Raw genomic sequence first — 19823 nt, 5'->3', positions numbered from 1 at the left:
TTTACCCTAAACGCTAACTTTGGATACTTAACAAAGACAGACCTTCAACCATCAGACCCAGACATTGGTATTGAGCATAAAATGAAATAAGGCATTTTATTTAACCTTTATATATGACGACACAATCATGTTACAAATGACAAAACAATTAATCAACACATTTTATTCTTTTGAAACAGGTTGTGCCAGGCTCTCAGACACAGTTCCTGTGGTAATTGCCGAGCTGGGACTCTCAGGCACTTTGTCAGGGGAGTGATTCTCTGGGATACTCGTACTGGCCTCTGGTTGATTCAGAGTATTTGGTACCTCCTGCTTGTGTTTTCCAGGTCCCTGGTTCTTCATCTGCGACTCAAAAAATGGCTTGTATATGTAGACTCCACCACCAACTCCAAGCACTGTAGCGAAGGCAATTGATGTGAAGGGTACCCTGTGCCCTATCATGGCTTCTCTGAAGCAAGACACAGCACCTAGTATTGCTTTGTTGACCCTGTAGAGGATAAATAAATAAAAAACAGGAATTATGAATGTTGAGTCCACATCAGGTCCAACCCTAGGTACATGGATGCTCAATCTGGAGGGTGAGAGGTGTCAACATAGGACTTTCATTACAATGTTAAACATATTTTATTTTCCTAACCTACCAGCGAATGCAACTAAAGTTGAAGGTGTAGATCTCTATTTGTCCCCAAAGTGCCAACTGGTTGTAGGCCTACAACAGCAAAAGCAATAGAAACACACAATATTTCAATTCACACACAATATCATATAAAAAAGAGAGTAAATACCCAAACAGCTACACTTTTATGTCACCACAAATTACCACAGGAAAGTAGGCATACTAGCAATCTAGGTCAGTGGTCTTCAACCCATGATCCTCATGGTCCCGCTGTCCTAATATGTTTTAGAAGTTTCACTGCTCCAACTAAACAACCCATTCATTTCAATCAAGTGGGTTGGCGCAGGAAAACATCCGGACAGTGGGCCCTGACGACCAGGGGTTGAAGACTACTTCCCCTGCAGTATTTCTTGAAGAAAGATTAACCAAGATGTACAGTATCGCGAGGATCTTGCATTTAATAGTGACATCTACACACGTCTACGTTAATACTTTTTGCATGTTAGTAAGCATTACTACATGACCTACCTTAGTAAACTCACCTGAATCTCATTTCTTTGACAGCAACAACTGACTGCTAGTAGCTAGCTTAAAGGGCAAAGATGGGCCAACTACAACAAGCGTTAAGGGACAAACGAAGTTTCCTTATGAAACCTCTAACATAAAATTAGGTGCCCATATTTACTATTGAGCCAAAAATAATAATTCTAAAATCCATATATACCACTCGGATTTTTATGACAGACAATAGACTTATACAAATTATAAAGTTGTAATCGTTTTTTCCTAAATGTCTGAATTTATTTGACCACGCACAATCTACGTCACCCACAGACGTAAACACGGAACTCGTGTTCAGTGGTGCTGTTCCCAGCCTGTTCCTCAGATTACATTGTAATATCATGCCATTACAACGTTACTTTCGATAAGGTGCATGGGAGTAATGGACAGGATTCGTGCGCGCTTGAACACAGGGAACAAGACATTTTCTGAGCCCATTAAACTACGGAAAAGAAAATCTCAGCTTTACAGTAAAGAAGATACATGTCATTTTGACAAAGGTAGAGTAGCTAGGCTAAGTTGTGCATGCCAGCATGGACGGTCGAGCCTTTTATTACTGGGTAGCTAAGCTAGCAAGGTAGCATACTATATGCATTATCGTCGTTATGTTTCAGTAGTAAGAGATAAGCAATTAGAAACAAGGGTCAATATAGCATCACAAATGTATTACTAAGGTCGTGATCTAATAGAATCTCCTCTGCTATAAACCAGTTTTTGAACTCTACAGGTGTGTTTGGGGTCAGTGTCTCTGTGTTCTCTGTGACTTTCCGTCTGATCAACTGCTTCCTGGTCCAGACCAGCTTCGTACCTGACGAATACTGGCAGTCCCTTGAAGTCTCCCATCGCATGGTTTACAAATATCCTTTCATCATAGAACACAATGTGTATCTTAAACATGAATCTTTTCCAAACCGCTCTAGTACATGATGAACTGTCCTTAATAGACTCACCTATGGTTACTTAACCTGGGAATGGAAAGAAGGATTAAGAGGATTCTCTTACCCTCTGGTTTTTGCAGTAATTTACAAGATCCTGCACTTCACAAACTGTGACTCAGTTCAACTCTTGGTTAGTCATGGTTCATGGAAATACCTCAGAATCTACAGGTGAGACAAAATGTGTTGGAATGCACTAAAATGTGTGTTATGGACTGTGTAGGTATGGGCACCACGTGTTCTCCAAGCCCTCCTGGCTGCCCTGGGTGACATCAAGCTCTACTCTCTCATTCGAACACTTGAGCCTTCGGACACTGCTAGATGGACGGTAAAGAAGAACCTCTTAGTGTGTATGTTTTTTTCTGTAATCTCATTCTAAAAACTCAAACTACAGATGGTGTTTGTGTCTCTTGCTCTGTCCACACTCCACAGCTGTTCTGCCAACTGTCATCCTGGTTCACGTGGTATTGCTGCACCAGGACCTTGACCAACACCATGGAGACCACTCTCACTGCTCTGGCACTGTGCTACTACCCTCTGCCTGGCACTCAAACACACAGCAGGTACCACATACTACAGAACCTATACACATATCTCACATAGACCTGGGTGACTGAAAGACGACGTGCTCTGTATTTCTGCTTATGGTGTTTTTGTTTTTTCAGCCCCAAATATTTGACTCTGGTTGCCATGGCAGTCATTGTTCGTCCGACAGCCTTGATTGTGTGGCTTCCTCTTCTCCTGCAGCACTTCTGGAGAGAGAACAACAAGCTAAGACTTGTCACTCACCACTGCCTGCCCATAGGGTCAGTGCTCTTGCTCTCTCTCTGTGCCGTCAGCTGCATTGTTGTCATGTCTCAGTTAATGAAGGATTCTCTTCTTTGTTTACAGGGCTTTGACTCTTGGCGTATCAACCTTGATTGACTGTATATTCTATGGAAAGGTATGGATCTGTGTAATATCCTGTTCGGTGTTATTCACTCCTTCCACAATGCATTTCATTCCTTACTGCTGCCTTCAACACCTTCTTCCCACAGACTACCCTGGTGCAGTACAACTTCCTGAAGTTTAACATCTTGCACAATGTGGCAGAGTTCTATGGCTCCCACCCCTGGCACTGGTACCTCAGCCAGGGCTTTGTGGCTGTCATCGGACCCCATCTGCCTCTCTTCCTCCATGGATGTATGCTGACCCCAAAGAAGTACAGGATACTGTTGGTAACTGTGATCTGGACAGTAGCGGTTTACAGGTTGGTGTTTTTTTTCTGCAGTGATGGTGATGATTATATTAATATAATAAAGATTTTCTATACAAACCAATATGTAATGTGTGATATATAATATATTTGTCTTACTTTCCAGTTTGCTCGCTCACAAGGAATTCAGATTCATCTATCCTGTTGTACCACTGTGCATGGTGTTCTGTGGTGAGTGCGTCAGTCAGAGATTCAGTCATTTTCACACTCAGATCCAGAAATTTAAAGTGTTATAGTCTGTTGCAGGTATTTCATTGGCCAGTCTGAAAGCTTGGAGGAAAAAGGTAGCTTGTATCCTACTGGTGTCCAACCTGGTTCCTGCTCTGTACACTGGTCTGGTTCACCAGAGAGGAACCCTGGATGTAATGGGCCATCTTCAGACCCTGTGTCACACCAGCCAGTCTGCAGGCTCCATTCAACCGGATATCTACTTCCTCATGCCCTGCCACTCAACTCCTTTCTACAGGTAGCTACCATATACAGCTTACGTTTCTGTCAGTACTATTGGCCCTTTCCAGTTGGCCACAACATGAGTGACATCCAGACTCTACTAATAAGAACCTGCACTGATGAACATGCTCTCTGTTTGTAGTCATGTTCACTGTCCAATGAGGATGCGTTTTCTGGAGTGTCCTCCAGACCTGCATGGAAATAGCAGCTATGTAGATGAGGCAGAGCACTTCTTTGACGACCCTCTCCTTTGGCTGAGGGATTCTTTTCCATACAAGTCCTCGCTGCCTACCCACCTGGTGCTCTTTGATGTTTTGGAAAAGGTTAGATAAGACTTATTTGTGGACACAATTCCAAGCCACAAGAAGTCCCTTACATTTGCTTAACTTGCATGCCAAATGAGTCATCAAACCCAATCCAACTCTAACTCTCATTACTGTCTTGTATTTTGACAGAGATATTCTTCTATTCACTCTCTCCCGCTTGTGTTTCAGGAGATTTCTGTATTCCTCAAAGGAAATAAATACATCAGAAGCACTGAGATCTTCCACACTCACATGCCTGAGGGTCGTGTTGGAGGAGGCATCCTCGTCTATGAGAGGCACTGACATGTAAAGTCACATGATGGTGGTAAATGTGCTGAAATAATGACTCATAAAAGGCTTTAATGTTGCCTTCTCTCCATCTAACATTGTAGTGAACACTACTAAATCGTTAATAAATTATTTTTTTAAATGATAATGAATGAATGGCGCATTTGTCATTGGTCTACAGGCGTAACATGTTACCATGCTAATGCTAACTCTAGCATTATGAGAAAATACACTGTTAGGTACTGATGCTCTGGCTACCCTAGAATAAGTCAGTTCAGACTCGTCCTGATCCAACCTCCATTTTTCCATGACCCTAAAAATTACAAGTCAACTTTGTCAACTTCTTATTTTTTATTTTATTTGGGAGCTGCAATTTTTTCAACAGCACATCTATAAATGAAAGGTAATACATTGCATTCAAACACAGTTGGAATGTTACAGAACAATTCAACCACCAAACGTTTTACGTGGAAAGCCAACGATAACACACCTGCACTTTATCTCACCACAAGTCAGAGGCAGATAACCAAGGGTAACATGACAAACATTAGCTATGGGGGACTAGAATGTTGCATCATTCAAAATACCATGAACAAAGCAGAACTCTCAGTAGATTCACTGCCTTACAAGCTTTACTGCTTCAAATATCATTACTATTATCAGGACATAAGATTTGTCAGCAATGCGAGTAATTTTTTAAAGGCTTTAAATCAATGTTGTTTGTTGTTCCAGCAGATCATTTAGACAATGAAAATGTTAGGGAAACCATTAAACACATTTTTAGAGGCTATTCACTGTAAAAAGAGATCTCTCAAGAAGATTCTAAACAGTAGGTTTTTTGTTTTTTCCCCCCTCTACAGACTTGTCTGTATTCCCATGTAATTGCTTATAAATATTTAGACAATAATTTAATTACGAATCAATGCAGCAATTATTTTCTTTGTGCGTTTAGATACATCACTACTGCCTCTAGCTTAGTAAGTATAGCTTTACACAGCACAGGAAGCTAGGGACAGCCAGCTGCAGGAACAGTGTGCAAAATCACAATAAAATAAAAAGGCTTTTCATCAAATGCATCCAGAGTAGAATTTGCAACAACAGTATCAGGTTTAGCCATTATTTTAAAAACTAATCAATAACTAATTAAGGTTATTCTCAATATTTTGGATCAAAAGGCATGGGACCCAGCTCAATTTTGACATCAGTCATGTGTCTGTCTGTGTTCTGTCCACTTCTGCTCCACTTCCTGTCTCTCTGTGGCCGGGGGCGAGATCTCTGCTGCTTACGCTGCTGCTGGTTGGACCTGTGCTGCTCCTTCCTGGGTGGGTCCGGCCCCTCAAAGGGCCTGCTGCTCAGAAACAGAAACTTTATTCACCTCACTACAGTCCTTCAGCTTTGTTCAAACACAGCACATATAACACACTTGACCTGGGGTCAGAACAGCAGCTCACCTGGGCCCATAGCGCTGTGAGTAGGTATCTCCAAAGAAGTGCTTGTAGATGTACTCATCCAGATCTTCGAAGGTGTCATCGTCGTGGCCGTGGTACTCCTGCATGTCTTCCAGGTAGTCCTCCACACCACTCACAAAGTCAGTGAACAACATCTGGTCGTGGATGAACACACCGTTGTGGAAGTACTTATTGATGAAGCTCTCCAGCTCCGTCCAGTGGTGGAAGTGGTCAACCTCCTGCTGGAGGTAGCTGTGGAGGAGCTGGTTGAACTCGTCTGCTCTGATGGGGTCCATGGCTTTGTTGAAGAGGCTCATGGACTCCTGGTAGGCACAGTCAAAAACTCCAGAACAGCCTTTGGGCCCACTTCTCTGGCTGTCCTGGTCAGGCTCCTCCTGGACCTTGCCCCCAAACTTGCGGGTGTTACGGTTGGCCTGGAAGGAGTCATCTGTAGATTTACGAGGGTGTCTATGCGGGGGCTTGTGGGCCCGGTGCTGCCAGGAATCTCCCTCCGAGCGCTTGTGCTCCTCTTCCTGCTGCTGCTGATCCTGCTGCTGCTTCTCTGTTCTCGCATCCTTCCTCTCGTGAAACCTCCTGTCATGAGGCCGCTGGGTTTTGTCCATGATGCGTGTGGCCGAGTCCTTGAAGTGGCGGAAGGTCGATTTGACAGAATCAGAAAACTTCCTCAGGTTCTCCTTCACGGCCTCTTTGGCTTTCTTTATCTGCTCTTTGTGATGGTGCACAAACTCCTTGGTGGAGTTCTTCACCGCATCAAACGTCTCCTTCACCTTCCCAATCACACCTTCTTTGGGCTTCTTCACCTTGGCCGGCTTGTCGCCCGTGGCCTTGTCCTCTTTGGTCTCTACATACAGCCTCTCCCACAGGTCTGAGCGCTGCTGCTCAAAGCTCAGCTTCTTCTCCAGTTCTGCCAGACGGGCCTGCAGCTCCTCGGTTTCCGGGTCCCCCCCCACCCCTGCCGCAGCACTGCTCAGCAGGTCCAGCTCCGTCCTCAGCTGCTCCGTCACACGCCGCTCTTTGTCTAGCTCTTTCCTCAGGGTGTGGGCTTCGGCCATCAGGGTCTCCCTCTGGCCCAGCACGCTAAGCACACGCTGCTTCTCTTCCTCCAGGTGCTCCCTCAGGCGGTGGTTCTCGGACAGGATGGAGTCGGCCCCAGCACCCCGCTCCTCCAGGCCCCGGATCTGTGAGCGCAGGCTCCTCAGCTCCTCCTGCAGAGCGGACAGGGACTCCTCTTCTCGCTCCAGAGAGCTTTTCAGCAGCTGGTTCTCCATCGCCAGGTGCTTCTGCTGGGACTCAGTCTTAGTCCTCTCCATTGCAGTCTGCTTCAGCTGCAATGCCAGCTCATCTTTCTGGGCCTAGAAGGGGTGGAGGGGGGGGAAAGAGATGGTCGGGACAAGCATTATCAACTGGGTGGCTTTTAACAGATTCCTCGTGTGGCTGACGCACCTTGAGATAAGGTGAGATGCCACAAAACATCGGTTAAGACCTTAGATGAAACACAACATCTATTAAATAAATAAAAACAAACACAAATAATCTGATGGTGAATTTTGTTGCAGCGTCTGACTAGTTAAATGTATAGTCGAGCCTCATCTGATCATCTGAAGGAGAGCGGCAGGGACGGGTGTGCATGTTACCTGTAGCTGGGCCTGTTTCAATCTTAGCTCCTGGTTCTCTTTAGTCATTTCATCCATAATGTGTGTGAGGCTCTGCACCGTGTCCTTCTGTAGGTGTCCTCTCAGATTCTCAACCACTTCCTAAGCGTGGAAACAGCAGCACCAACGTGAGACAACCCCCTGACACCTTAGCATGAAGCTTTGACCTGCCAGGCCTGCTGAGGTCAGCTGACACGCGGCCACAAAACACCTCACCATTTCCTGGTTGTCATTAAAGTAAACCTGACCCGTTGGTTGTGGCTTAGTTTCAAGCTGACTCCTAGGTTGAACAACAGTGCACTTCATTACCTGCACGAGCATATTCTTGATCAAATAATGATTCCATTTTTATGGAGAAAAGGAAGATTGAAATTTGTTTTTGATCTTTGCCGCATGTTTGATATACAGACAAAGATCAAGCAAAGGCTCCATCATTTATAACATTTCAGTCAAAACAGGAGGACCATGCTACAGCTGGAACAAAGTTCACCAAAACCAAGAAAGGAAAATAGATTAAATAGGCAAGATAAATAATAGAAGTTATATCCCTAGAGAGTAGAGAGTGTTAGTTAGTGTTGTTGAGTCATGAAAGAGCTCCTCACAGACCTTGATGACAGTTGGCTGTCCTCTGGAACACTGTGGAGGCAGATCTCTGGGATCGCCAAGACCCCCCCCCTGATCTTCTCCACTATCTTCTGCCTCTCCTGAGTCTGCACCGTGCCTGGTTGGGACATTCAAATCTTTCAGTTAGGATGAATCTAAGATCTTGCCATGGTGTCCATCATTATTGCACATATACAGTACAGGACACATGTGCAGTAGTGAGATGAGTATGTTTGTCGTGTGGGTTCCCATATGACTGCCCATGCAGACCCAATTAGCTTCACCTTCACATCACACATTTCAACACAACCTGGTATGACTCATCAACCTTGTATGACTCACCAACATGGTATAACTGAGCATAATTTGGGAGATTGGGGAAAGGCCACTCTGATTCCAGAATTCCCGGGAAAAGTTTCCCGAATTTTAGGGATACATGTTTGGAACTCCCGAGATTGCGGTGTGAAAGTAGTGACACACAAACACAAACCACAAAGAGGCAACTACCTCAAATACGAAAACCACAGTCTGGACACAGTATGATGTTTGTCCACTCATATACACTCGAATAGGGGTGGGGTCAATTCACATTTTTTTCATCCCACTATACCTAGAGTATGTACTACACATTCAACACCATGGCAGCAGTAGCACATGCCCAAATTTGCATCACCACACAGGTCATGCCATTCAAAACACAAAAGTAAACTGGCCAAACAGGTTGACAAATACCGTCTGTCAGTGCATACAGTACCTTCAAACTGGCCTGAGGAACACAATCAGCAGATTAGATCAACAGAAAGAGGTCAAAACAATAATAAAATATCCTGATCGCCATTTTATTTCCCCCACCAGCACCTTACCATAGAAGTGTCCGAAGCCCATACTGATGGCGATGACAAGGGCCAACAGGATGCACTTGTTGAGGGTGCCGCTGACATGACCTGGAGCAGGAGGAGTAACCAGTGGCTCCTGCAGCTCCTCTTGGTGCACCTCAGGAACGTCCTCTCTCTCACTGTGGCCAGACTCCTGCTCCTCCTCTGGCTCAGCTGTGGAGCTGGTGGTGCTCCTCCTCACCCTGCGCCTCCTCACCAGGGGGGTCACCTGATCCACAGCCTCGTCCTCACTGCTGCTGGAGTCTCCTGCTGTAGGGTGCTCTACTGGAAACACTGCACACACACACACATACCCATATTTATTAGTAATAATACTATTCAGTAGTAAAACTGTGGGGGCAGTTTTAAGCCATCAGTCTAAGTGCAAAAAACATTGGCAAAGCAGGTTAAACATGTTTTCCTGGTTTGCAAACCAAAACCCTTCAGATTAAATATCTGTTGTTAAAAGGTTTATCATGTTCAGTGATGCTAACAGTTTTAATGGTGCTTACACACAACATAGGGATTTCCGAGCTCCCTTGAGACGGTCAGTTTCGAAATCTTTTTCAATCTGCTCATTATCTTCAATCAAATGAGACTGATTGAAAAATCTGATTAAGAAATCTGTTTTGTAATAGCAGCAACAAATGGAGATAAGTAAACAAGTCCTGAGTATCAGGTTTAGTTTGGGCTACAGGGACACACGGAGACCCCAGGGCTGGGTCCACAACCACCACAGCCCAACAGACACCCAAACAAAGCTAATAAACATGGTATATCCAGGAGAAAGGGATCTCTAAACTGGCTGCCTCTGTCATCTACAGTAAGGAGGTATGTCCTCTGGTTGTTCCTCCACTAGCAGGGCAAACCAGAGACTCGCTTCTAGAGGATTACAAGCTGTTAAAGACAAACACACACCACACGCAGCAAGCTGAAATACCACACAAGAATTTTGTTATACATATTAACAGGCGCTTGCAAAAGAGGCCAAACTTGTTTACATCCTCAACTGAGAGCAGCTTATCTGGGCTTGGCCAGCGCTGTATTGAGCAGCAAGGCAAGCACGCTATCATATTCACACTATCACTCTGGATGAGACAACCTGAGAGGGAGCTGCTGCCAGACAGCTGGCCTTTCAGATGGCAGCCAAAGTCCCAGAGAGTCTGTGGAAGCTTCCAGGAGCTGAACACTAGGCCTGCTTTAGGAGCAGGGAGGGGAAGGAGGAAGTGGTTGATGTTTGTTTTATTCTTTGTGCTGACGTGGTGTCCGTGCTGGGCTGTGTAGGGCTGCCTTACCAGTCTCTGCTGTGCTGAAGGTGTACTGGCTGCTGGAGGAGGTCCCAAGGTAAGAGTCCTCCCCGCCAGTGGCCTCCTGTTCCTCCTCCAACTCAGCCTGCTCCTCCCAGGGGCCCAGTTCTGCCTCCTTCATGTCCCCAAGAGTCACGATGTCTGAGTGGTCGCTGGAGGAGCACAGGGTCACATGCTCATCCCCCGCCACCTCACCTGCAACCTGCCGGAGATATGGTCCAGATGGTTGGCATGGGGACAGTGGTAAAATGGCAGCATGGGGATTCAGACACAAGCAACAGCTGAATGTGTTTGTTGTTTTCTCCTCTAACCTCAGAGGCACTCAGAGTCTCATCTAAGATTTCTTCCTTCAGGGTGGCATCATGTGATGACTCAGGTCTATTATCAGATCCTTCGGCTGAAAAACATGGACAACTTTTTAACATTGCAATTCTGAAAGATTTGACATTTAAATATGTTATTATTTCAACATATATATAACTTAATCTGTGGACAGCACCCTACAGCTATACTGGGGCTTGTGGTACTTCCTCCTACCAGAGAAAGAAGCATGCTGGTCCTGTTGCACTGCAATGCATTCTGGGAGATCCGCCACGCATTCCAGCCCATTCTCTGTTCCCAGGGTCTCTATATCTGAACCCTTGTAAACACAACACAGTCTTTAACTCTGTATCGGGACAGTTTCTAACTACTTTAGATGTCTGTATTGTTTCTTATGTCTGTGAGTACATTTTGAACATTCATAGGTCTGGGTATAGGATCCTAATAGAGCCACACAGGGTGATGGAGACTCAATAAAAGACAGGTATGTAGCAAACAACGTCTCACCTCATTACTAATGATAGTCCAACCACAGGAGGACTCAGTATCACTGGAGCTCTCCGACATCCTCCTGCCAGCAGGGTGCAAAGGGGCTTGTTCTGAAACAGTTTACCAATGAGCATGACACTAACATTTGAATTAATAATTTATCATTACCAAATGGATCTGTTAATGTTTTAGAATATATCTGAGATAACACAGTCAACATTAGTTTTCAGTAGACCTATCTCAAGTGTTCACTTGGAAATGTAATGTTGACCCATCAATTTACATGGACCGACGGTACTGTCTTATTCTAGTTAAAAATGAGACCAACATATGTTCTAAAATGGAGAAAATCTCTAAAAATTCCACTTGACAGTTTGCAATATCGCAAAAACAGGCCTACACGCTCGCTTAAAGTCTTGCAGACTGTGTACTGTAACAACCGACATACACACTACGCTCAATAGTCTCTCCCTGGCTGCAGAGAACGATGATGTTCTCGATCATAGCGTTACGAGACAGACCGTCTTTGCCCGGCTGTTGTCATGCATCTACCCTACTGTGATAGAAAAACGATTGTGACATGATGTCAGCCAGCCAGTTACCTAAGATAAAATACTCAACACTCGATCAAAAAAGGACATGCTAATATTTAGCAAAAGATGGCTCCACACGATTATTAGATAGACTCCTGCCTGGCAAGTCTAAATAATTATTTACTTCGAAACTAACAGCATCTTCTTTTCGTTAATATAATTACCAGATATGCTCTTCGATTTCCAAGTCAGAAATTATGAATCACTAAAGTAAGCTACTGTTTGATACTGCAGTTAAAGAACCGCCCTCCTTCCGTGGCTTGTAACTAGCTAGTAACAACAACAACAAAACACCACCAACGGGAGGCGCGAGTTTTGACTTCCGGTGTTCCGAATAATTCAGTTTCCCTGCCCTGTTCCCCCTTCCTTACGCGTGCGCGAAATCATGACGTTACACTGAAATAAAGAGAAATGTTATTTTCTCTCTGGCTGTGGCTTGGACCATCGACGGAGGTCATACCAAAAGAAAAGTCTGGTACAAGGTACCAGGGGTGCCTAATGGAAAACTAAAAGGGCAAGTAGACTAGCAAGGAACGTCACTTCTAGAAAAGTAGAGCATGTATTTCTAGGTATTGCAATACATGTAAAACACAACATAACACAACAACACCAGAGCAATGAAAGCGTTTTTTCAATGGCTCTGAACACCACTTTGATCAGACGTGTCAAATGTTGACAACCGGCTTTTACTAGGGCACCAAACTCGTTGCTATGACGGTCGCTAAGGTTACCAAAACAAAGATCAAGTCTGTCTAGTGTGTAGCTAGCTAACTTCTTTCCTAGGTTCTCATATCCCAGTGTAACATCTTGCAAGGTAGCTCGATATTTAACATTGTCTGTCAGCCATATTACAAATAATGTGTGCGGAATTAATTCACTTTCATATTAATTATGAAGTATTGACGACGACTTTGTACTTCAGGGGAACTGATCAGCCGGAGAGATGTTAGCCTCCGATGGACAACAGCAGCAGCAACGAAATCTGGCACCTGCAAATCCAGGAAACCCCGTCTTCTCGTGTATGATGACCCCAGGGACAACCGAAACGCCTAGTGTGCCATGGGCAAAACCTCAAAGCCCCCTTTACAAGACCACTTCGAATGATTATGGTGTAATTCCTCCGACGTTTGAAACATCACCCTGCACCTACCATCCTATGTCTCAGAGATTCTCAAGGGAACTTGGTAAATGTGGCACGTACCGGGACAACTCCTTCAATACAAGTTTGGACAAAAGCCGAGTGTGACTACCTTGATTTGCAGCACATTATCTGATATGTTGCTGTTGTAGTGATGTTTTTAAGACGTGTGACTTTTCAACCATGAATAATACTTGGTGGCATAGTATTAAAAAGTAAAAGCAGACCATCTTATTTGTGCTGTATTTTCTCTTAATACTATATAACTGAAAATAAGAATTGAATTATTATGTATCATAAGTTTATTATACCACAACACATATTTCAACTTGTATCTAGATATAAAATAAAATGAACATTTCCAACAATACACACACGTCTGTGGTTGTACACAAATACAGATGTGTGGGTTTCTCTACTCAGTGTAGAGGGCAGTACCTTGAATAACCTGTCTGATCTTATGTGTATCTGCTAAAAGAGCTTCATTATTAGGGTGGATCTTCAATGCAGCCTGGTAATCCAGAAGACCTGCATGAGGAGTTGAAGAGAAAATAAGCTGGGAAGCAGTTCAAATGGGCTGTTACATTTTCTGACATTTTCTTTCACCAATAGAGGTCAGTAAAGGGTTGAGCTGTTTATGATGTCAATTCAGTCTGTTTTACCATCATGTGTTTGTGTTTAGTTATGTCTAAAGCCAATGCTAGGAGTTTAGAAGGAGAATGCAGTATTCACGAGACAGGATATGATGCCACAGACCTTCTGAAAACAGCTGCAGTTCACAGAAGGCTGTGCCCCGTCTGACGTGGGCCTTCAGCCTGGCGGCTGCGTTGTCCTCCACTGGGGGCGTCAGCAGATCAAGAGCCTGCAGAGTGAGTGTGGAGGGATCCATCACACAACGTTTCTAGTCAAATGTGCCTTAATATAACCCGAATATGTACTAAATAACACAAATAATAATTTACTGTATAAAATGTTTTTTAAATTATATTTAGTCCACTCAATTTGGAAGATGTACAATATATAAGTATTGACCCGAGATGAGTCCTCAGTTGCTTTGTGCAGGTTTCTTAGCTTCAGGTGGCAAGCAGCACGATTGGAGAACAAGGCGGGGATCCGGGGGTTTAGCTGGATGGCGAGGCTGTAGGCATTGACTGCAGCCTGGTAGTTTCCAGTGGCAAATAATTTGCTAGAAAAAACAAAGAGCATTTTCTCGGTTAAGAAAAAGGTGTTGAAGATTTAAAGATTTGCTTTGTTAGCAGAGTACACTACTTACTCTCCTTTCTCCTTAAGCCAGTCAGGGTTCTTCTCCTCGTCCGTCAGATCCCTCAGCTCTGCCAGGTCGGCACTGAGCGCCCGTCTGGCCTCAGCCTGCTTCTGTAGCCACTACTCTCAAAACACACATTTCAATAGATACAATAACATGGGAAAAACTGTCCTGTTGGCCAAATTCCTATGAAACACATTTGAAAATAGAATCTATTGTAAAAGCTATTGTACCTGTTCCTCTTCTGGAACTCTTGATTCCCTTAGAGCGGTAGGGAATACTCGAGGGGTGAAGGTGATTTTGATGTTGCCTCTGGTTCTTGGGGCAGGTAGATCCATTTCAAATTTCTTGTTTGTTTGATAAGTGTCTTTCCGATCTATATGAGAGAACACGTGAACATGATCTCACAGAAACATTGTCTGCTGATGGTAAAATGTGATGATACCCTTGGAATGTTTAATTTACCTTTCTTGACCAGGTCCTTTCCTGCAGTGGTCTGTCTGTTAATTTTTGTTTCGTTTGCTCTTAAAAGTTTTGAACTGGTTTCCTCCAGAGCTTTTTGCTTGTGTTTCTGTTTCCATGCTTCTAGCTCTGCTGTGGCCTTCTCACATTCATCATCTTTCATCTTCTGGATCCCAGCCCTTTCCTCTTCCTCAAGCTGAATAAAGAAGTATCAAACAACATGCTCTTCTGGATAAAGTCACTAAATTCTGTAACAGATTATGTGATAGAAGAAGTGATGTAAATGACTCACCCTCATCATGGTCTCCAAAGCATACTTTCTTTCCTCTTGTGTTTTTATAGCCCTCGCTTTAGAATCAGAAGCCAGTTTTTCTTGAACTTTCAACTGTGCCCTTTCCCTGATCTCCCTCAATTTATGTTTGTCATCTTGCACAAAGACACACACACAGAAAAAACATATACGCTCATACAAGGTTCGCTATGTGGAGAAATAGTAGCCTATAATCATAATAATTGTCAGTAAATGTCTGGATTTGGTTGAATTGCTTACTATTGTCCATGGTGAGGTTCTCCCACAATCTCTCAGTTTTCTTCTGCAATGTGAAAACTGCAACTCCATTTCCAATTTTTGCTGAGCTTTTCTCATCATTTATAGGCTCACAGAGGAAGGCTTCGAACAGAAACGGGGGGAAATGCACCTGCAAATACAGGTAATTCATTTTCAGGCAGTTACTTCCAGAAGCTAGCACTACAGCTAGCTGGCTATAGCTTACCAACCTTACCTTTAGGTATTCGTCAGTGGAAAATATGTCTACTTTCCCAACCTTCACTCCTTTTAGTGGTATATTTATGTAAACCATCGATTCTGTCTGTGTCCATGTGTGGTCTTTGACGACTAAAGGCATTTTAATAAGTAAACATTAGCTTGCTAGCAATGTAGCTCTGATTACAGGACCACTGGCAGACAGACAGAACGGTGTGTTTAGTAACTACAACACAAAGTCGGTTGCTATGGGATAGTTTTGGCGCTAAAGTTGACTTAACTATGTTTATGGATAACTAACGTAATGAAATCGAATATGCTCTACTTAGAGCACAAATCGTTTATTTTATATATATATATATAAACGTATTGAGAGGTTAAGTTCACAATGGGACATTCTTGGATTGTCTCGATACAAACTGACTCCATCTGAAATAACTTTGCAAATATTTGAAACATGTAGCCCATTAATGCAATTTGTGCAATTTATGTTTAATACCCCAACTCCAATTTAGGAACATTTATTTGATCAACAATTCACCAAATTACAATTTTAGGTATACTAACAGTTAGAAACGGAAAAAAATAACCATGAGCTGTACTTGACAAATAGGCCTACCGATATTTCCATTGACCTCAAAAAGTAGGTAGGCCTAACAAAAAATAAACTTGATTTTAAAACAATTCCAAAATGATTTGACTTGCAAACAAATAACTTGTAATTTCAGCATCAATCATGGATTTCCAATAAGGGAATATAGGTCTAACAATCTGAAATAATTGAAAAATAAACTTGTTCACACAATAATGAAATATGAAGCAAAGTGCACATAATGTAAAAACCTTTGTTAAAAATATTCTCTTTATGCATATTCATTTGAATAAACTGTATCTGGATGAACTTCATCAAGGCCCCAAATACATTCAATAACAGCAGTCATGCCGTAATCCAACATTTCTAGTCAACGAATAAAGTTACAGGTGCAAGGATAAAAGTACCTCGGATATACATTTTAAAGACAATGTCAGGTTTTATACAGTTTACATTCAGACAGACTTTATTTTACTGGGGCAGACTAAAAGATTGTAAGGGATCATAAGTTTGTAATACTTCAGTTTGCAATACTTAAAAGTAGAGTAAAACATGACATAGAAGCATGACATAAAAACCCTTTTAATTAAAAGGAATAAAGATTACAGTAGCGAAAAATAGCAAGCATTTGCATTTGCCAAAGCATGGGACAATATTGCTACATCTTCCCAAATAATATAAAATGTTGAAAGAAAAAAAAAGTAGATATTCAATATCTCCAACAACATATGTATAACAGAAGCCAAGTCAAAGAGTACAAATCCTAGTCCATCTACAGCCTCACCCCTCAGTACTGTCAGAAACCTGCAGCACTACCCCTCAGTACTGACTGGCACTGTGTGCTCCTTGGTTCTGAGGAGCAGAGCGCCCTTGTCCTTCATGCAGGAGTCGCAGCCCCACACAGCCCAGGCTTCAGCTGTCAGCAGGTTGTAGGCTGTCTCAGTCATCCCAGTGCAAACCCTGTGGAACCATTTCTGGCATAAGGCTTCACACATGATTGCTTCCTGGTCATCGTTTACTTCATTCAAGCAGATTCCACACGGATACACAGGTTCTGCCGATGAGAGGCTCGATCTGTTGGGATGCATTCCAGTCTTATGTTTGGCTCTTCCTCCACTTCCATTCCCACTACCTGCTCCCTCACCTCTCATTCCTCTTCCACCACCACAGCCAGCTATGTTCTTCTCTGGAGGGGCTTGCTCCATGGTCCGGCCTGTCTGAGGAGACTTCTTTGGGGCATCGTTGCCACGGTCACTGGGGTTACTTGCCTGGGTGATGCCATTGAGCTTCTGACCTTTGACTTCCTGACTGGCTGCAGAGCCTCTGTTCCTGGACCTGAGATCGCTGTCCCTGCAACTTACCTCCTCTGAGACTTGGCTGGGTTTCCGTGGAGATGTGTTCTGGGATGTCTTTCTGCTGGACGCATCCCCCATTTCTGATTTAGGTGTGGGGGTGTTGGACAGAGAGAAGCTGTTCTCCTGGTGTGTGAGGCCCTGACAGGAATCTGCATTTGTTCTGGGTGGAAGATTCCTACTGGGATGGGTCTCAGGGCCCAAACTGGGACCCGTATGTTCTGGAGGAGGAGTGTGGACCACATAATGCAGAGGCACTTGGTTTATGGTGTCTCCCAGGCCTGGTCGCGCAAGCTGATTGGGTGGAAGAGACATGTTGTTGTACTTAATGCTGAACAGAGACTGGTTTCTGAAAGTAGGATTTTCCTGGTGCCCATAGGTGAATCCTGGAGGACGATTGAAGCCTGCTTGGTTCTGGAGGAACGGGTGCAGCTGGCTCCGCACTGGATACGGCCCGTTGTAATGAGACACCATCCTTCCAGACATGACAGGGGCTGTCCTGGGGGGGCCATAGCTCCCCAGGCCAGGGTACTGTGAGGGGCTGAAATATTGGTTCCCCACTGACAGAGGCTTGAAGGAGGGAGAGTAGCTGTCATCAAAAGGATTGGCTGCCACTAAGTGGTCTGTGCTGGGGTTTGGGGGCGGAGCATACTCAGTCAGAGTGGAGAAGGAGGGAGTCTGCTGATATACAGAACATGTATTAGCTAGGTGCACTGATGCAATACAGATAATAAAGATAAATACACTTTTCCTCTGGTATGATGTGGTTCATTCTTCACTTAGCCAAGACCCCAGCTTGTTGTTCTGCGTGTGTATTCTCACTGTACCTGAGACTTGCATTTTTTCTTGTCGGGACTGCCGAGCAGCACACTTGGCCCTCCTAACCCTTCAAGTCCACCATCTCCACCTGGAACAACATGTGCAATCAAGTTTAACCTCAGAATATGCAACTTTTATTGTAAAACTACAATGATGATAATTGCAGATCATGTGTAATATAATCCTTTTTGTTCACCAACATTAATTAGGTGTAATCAAGATGTCATTGTTGTATTGTATTTTAGCAACTGAGATTGAGCACTGGAGACTTATTCATATTTTTTTTTTATGGTGGCAGACAGCTGAGCTATGGTTAGTTTGCACAGTGGCTAGTAAAAACTGACCATATCCTGACTCTGACCACCAAAATTGTGTAGAACTAGCCTACGCACTTCTGATCCTTCTTCAGCTGTAGGCTACTTTCTATACGCACTATTTGTCCAAATATTCCAAATCCTTATAATTTGGATACAAGCGTCAGTTAAATGAATAAACTGTGCAAAAGTAGCCTATAATGTGTTTTACAACGCTCAGTAGTGGCAGTGGTATAGCCTACTATATAATAAGACGATCAGTATGAAGGTGGCAGTTGAACAAAACTACCGTTTTTGTGGCGTTCAGGCTTACACACAATAATTATATTGCTGCTGGGTATCACATTGTGCTTCTTCAATACAAGATATGTAGCCTAGGTCTTGTCTAATAAAGGGTTGTTCATGTAACAAGAGGAAAACATAGCCTGTTTGATTGCAAGCACATTGGCATCACTGACTTATATTAGCTGACAACAATCGATCAATAAAAATGTCAGCTGACTGTAAAAGTTCGGGGCAGTTCCAATGCAAACAGATACTGACAGAAAGTTTGTCGAAAGACACTTCTCTTAGGAAAACAAAAAAACACTGTCGATCGTGTTTAGAACGCTAAAATTGACAACCCGTTTGTTTCATTCAATACTTCAAAGGCCTTGAGGCCGACCTGCTCCTTCATAGTCGTAATTATGGTCGAGACTTAAGAGTGGCGTATCATGCCCCTACAGACAGGCTGCAACACACCACGCACGGGCAGTGAAAATGCTTAAATCGGACGTTACCTCGGTGTCTTTTGATTGAGAATGTATCTTTATCCTGTTCTGTTGACATTACCGAAATCCATACATGACTTAAACGAGCAAAAATGTCAAGATATGATGTCGCTTTAATACTCTAAAGGTGACAGTAGTCCACCGCTCTTTCCCCCAACAGTAATCACGGCTATCCGTGTGACGAGGAAAGCTGCAATCGCTGGCAAAGTTTGGGAGGAGCGGATAAATTCAACTTTGAGATACGGTGTGTCACGCGGTGAATAGTGAGAACAGCGGGTATATGCGAATCATTTGATCACGAGTTGTGAGTGCCGAAGCTGTATACATGGTTGTTCTTATTTTTCCCCAAACGTAACCTTAATGTGGCAGAAAAGATACCCCTCCATGTTGGCATGTGAGTGTGTCGGCGCCACGGCGGTGTCAGATGTGCCGTGGAGACGGTGTGATGATGAAACGCTGATATAACATAGCGACTGTAGGGGGCAGAAGCTAATAACTCCAGCTTGAGGAGGAAGTCAGTGTGTGATGTCACACTTAACCTTAACTAATCTTTTTTCATTGTTCACTTGTAGGGTCACAGAGGTGATCATCTGGCGTCATATTTACCGTGTTTTAATATGCACTAATTTA

The 19823-nt window shown here is 43.6% G+C and overlaps 5 protein-coding genes across 7 annotated transcripts; 1 reads left to right on the top strand and 4 right to left on the bottom strand.

The window, feature by feature from the left end:
* Positions 1-68: 68 nt before the first annotated feature.
* Positions 69-1315, bottom strand: pigbos1 (PIGB opposite strand 1). 2 transcript variants are annotated; one of them, XM_084682151.1, is made up of 3 exons: positions 1159-1315; positions 642-709; positions 69-487 (listed from the first exon to the last, which is right to left on the bottom strand). In XM_084682151.1, exon 3 carries the CDS (start codon positions 439-441, stop codon positions 163-165), a length of 279 nt encoding a protein of 92 aa, XP_084538277.1. In that variant the 5' UTR covers positions 442-487; positions 642-709; positions 1159-1315; the 3' UTR covers positions 69-162. The 2 variants fall into 2 exon arrangements, with proteins under 2 accessions (XP_084538277.1, XP_084538279.1); XM_084682153.1 differs by having other exon boundaries at positions 1145-1309.
* Positions 1316-1461: 146 nt separating this feature from the next.
* On the top strand, positions 1462-4558 carry pigb (phosphatidylinositol glycan anchor biosynthesis, class B). 2 transcript variants are annotated; one of them, XR_014732250.1, is made up of 12 exons: positions 1462-1677; positions 1905-2034; positions 2128-2245; positions 2336-2440; positions 2545-2675; positions 2778-2918; positions 3004-3055; positions 3150-3361; positions 3474-3538; positions 3604-3833; positions 3960-4140; positions 4312-4558. XR_014732250.1 is itself a non-coding variant. In XM_084682147.1 (12 exons), exons 1-12 carry the CDS (start codon positions 1551-1553, stop codon positions 4423-4425), a joined length of 1596 nt encoding a protein of 531 aa, XP_084538273.1. In that variant the 5' UTR covers positions 1466-1550; the 3' UTR covers positions 4426-4558. The 2 variants fall into 2 exon arrangements, 1 of the variants encoding a protein (XP_084538273.1); XM_084682147.1 differs by having other exon boundaries at positions 1466-1677; positions 3614-3833.
* A 184-nt stretch (positions 4559-4742) lies between these two features.
* On the bottom strand, positions 4743-12004 carry ccpg1 (cell cycle progression 1). The gene is given in 11 exon segments (XM_084682103.1): positions 4743-5758; positions 5862-7231; positions 7514-7633; positions 8138-8202; positions 8205-8252; positions 8998-9303; positions 10305-10518; positions 10628-10713; positions 10854-10956; positions 11145-11208; positions 11884-12004. Coding segments are annotated over 10 exon segments (2565 nt in total). The 5' UTR covers positions 11205-11208; positions 11884-12004; the 3' UTR covers positions 4743-5565.
* A 1191-nt stretch (positions 12005-13195) lies between these two features.
* dnaaf4 (dynein axonemal assembly factor 4) lies at positions 13196-15581 on the bottom strand. Its single transcript, XM_084682105.1, has 9 exons — positions 15366-15581; positions 15134-15281; positions 14876-15009; positions 14587-14779; positions 14355-14497; positions 14131-14240; positions 13890-14043; positions 13614-13719; positions 13196-13385 (listed from the first exon to the last, which is right to left on the bottom strand). The coding sequence occupies exons 1-9, from the start codon at positions 15486-15488 to the stop codon at positions 13273-13275; spliced, it is 1224 nt and encodes a 407-aa protein (XP_084538231.1). The 5' UTR covers positions 15489-15581; the 3' UTR covers positions 13196-13272.
* Positions 15582-15808: 227 nt separating this feature from the next.
* pygo1 (pygopus family PHD finger 1) lies at positions 15809-19606 on the bottom strand. Its single transcript, XM_084682104.1, has 3 exons — positions 19203-19606; positions 18118-18197; positions 15809-17968 (listed from the first exon to the last, which is right to left on the bottom strand). Exons 1-3 carry the CDS (start codon positions 19249-19251, stop codon positions 16751-16753), a joined length of 1347 nt encoding a protein of 448 aa, XP_084538230.1. The 5' UTR covers positions 19252-19606; the 3' UTR covers positions 15809-16750.
* Positions 19607-19823: the final 217 nt, after the last annotated feature.

The sequence above is a fragment of the Hypomesus nipponensis genome, chromosome 19 (assembly GCF_054491055.1).
Source record: "Hypomesus nipponensis isolate SF chromosome 19, ASM5449105v1, whole genome shotgun sequence".
In the NCBI taxonomy this organism is placed as follows: Eukaryota; Metazoa; Chordata; class Actinopteri; order Osmeriformes; family Osmeridae; genus Hypomesus; species Hypomesus nipponensis.
This window is presented reverse-complemented; position numbering and strand designations above follow the sequence as displayed.

Excerpts from the sequence above, each read along its gene's own strand:
- pigbos1 (XM_084682151.1), bottom strand. The coding sequence starts at position 441 with ATGATAGGGCACAGGGTACCCTTCACATCAATTGCCTTCGCTACAGTG.
- pigb (XM_084682147.1), top strand. The coding sequence starts at position 1,551 with ATGGGAGTAATGGACAGGATTCGTGCGCGCTTGAACACAGGGAACAAG. Across the intron at positions 2,676-2,777 it reads GGCACTCAAACACACAGCAG|CCCCAAATATTTGACTCTGG; the intron begins GTACCACATACT and ends TTGTTTTTTCAG. Across the intron at positions 3,539-3,613 it reads ACTGTGCATGGTGTTCTGTG|GTATTTCATTGGCCAGTCTG; the intron begins GTGAGTGCGTCA and ends AGTCTGTTGCAG.
- dnaaf4 (XM_084682105.1), bottom strand. The coding sequence starts at position 15,488 with ATGCCTTTAGTCGTCAAAGACCACACATGGACACAGACAGAATCGATG. Across the intron at positions 14,241-14,354 it reads GAGTTCCAGAAGAGGAACAG|TGGCTACAGAAGCAGGCTGA; the intron begins GTACAATAGCTT and ends TTTTGAGAGTAG. Across the intron at positions 14,044-14,130 it reads TGGCTTAAGGAGAAAGGAGA|CAAATTATTTGCCACTGGAA; the intron begins GTAAGTAGTGTA and ends TGTTTTTTCTAG.
- pygo1 (XM_084682104.1), bottom strand. The coding sequence starts at position 19,251 with ATGTCAACAGAACAGGATAAAGATACATTCTCAATCAAAAGACACCGA. Across the intron at positions 18,198-19,202 it reads CTCAATCAAAAGACACCGAG|GTGGAGATGGTGGACTTGAA; the intron begins GTAACGTCCGAT and ends ATGTTGTTCCAG. Across the intron at positions 17,969-18,117 it reads AGAAAAAATGCAAGTCTCAG|ACTCCCTCCTTCTCCACTCT; the intron begins GTACAGTGAGAA and ends GTATATCAGCAG.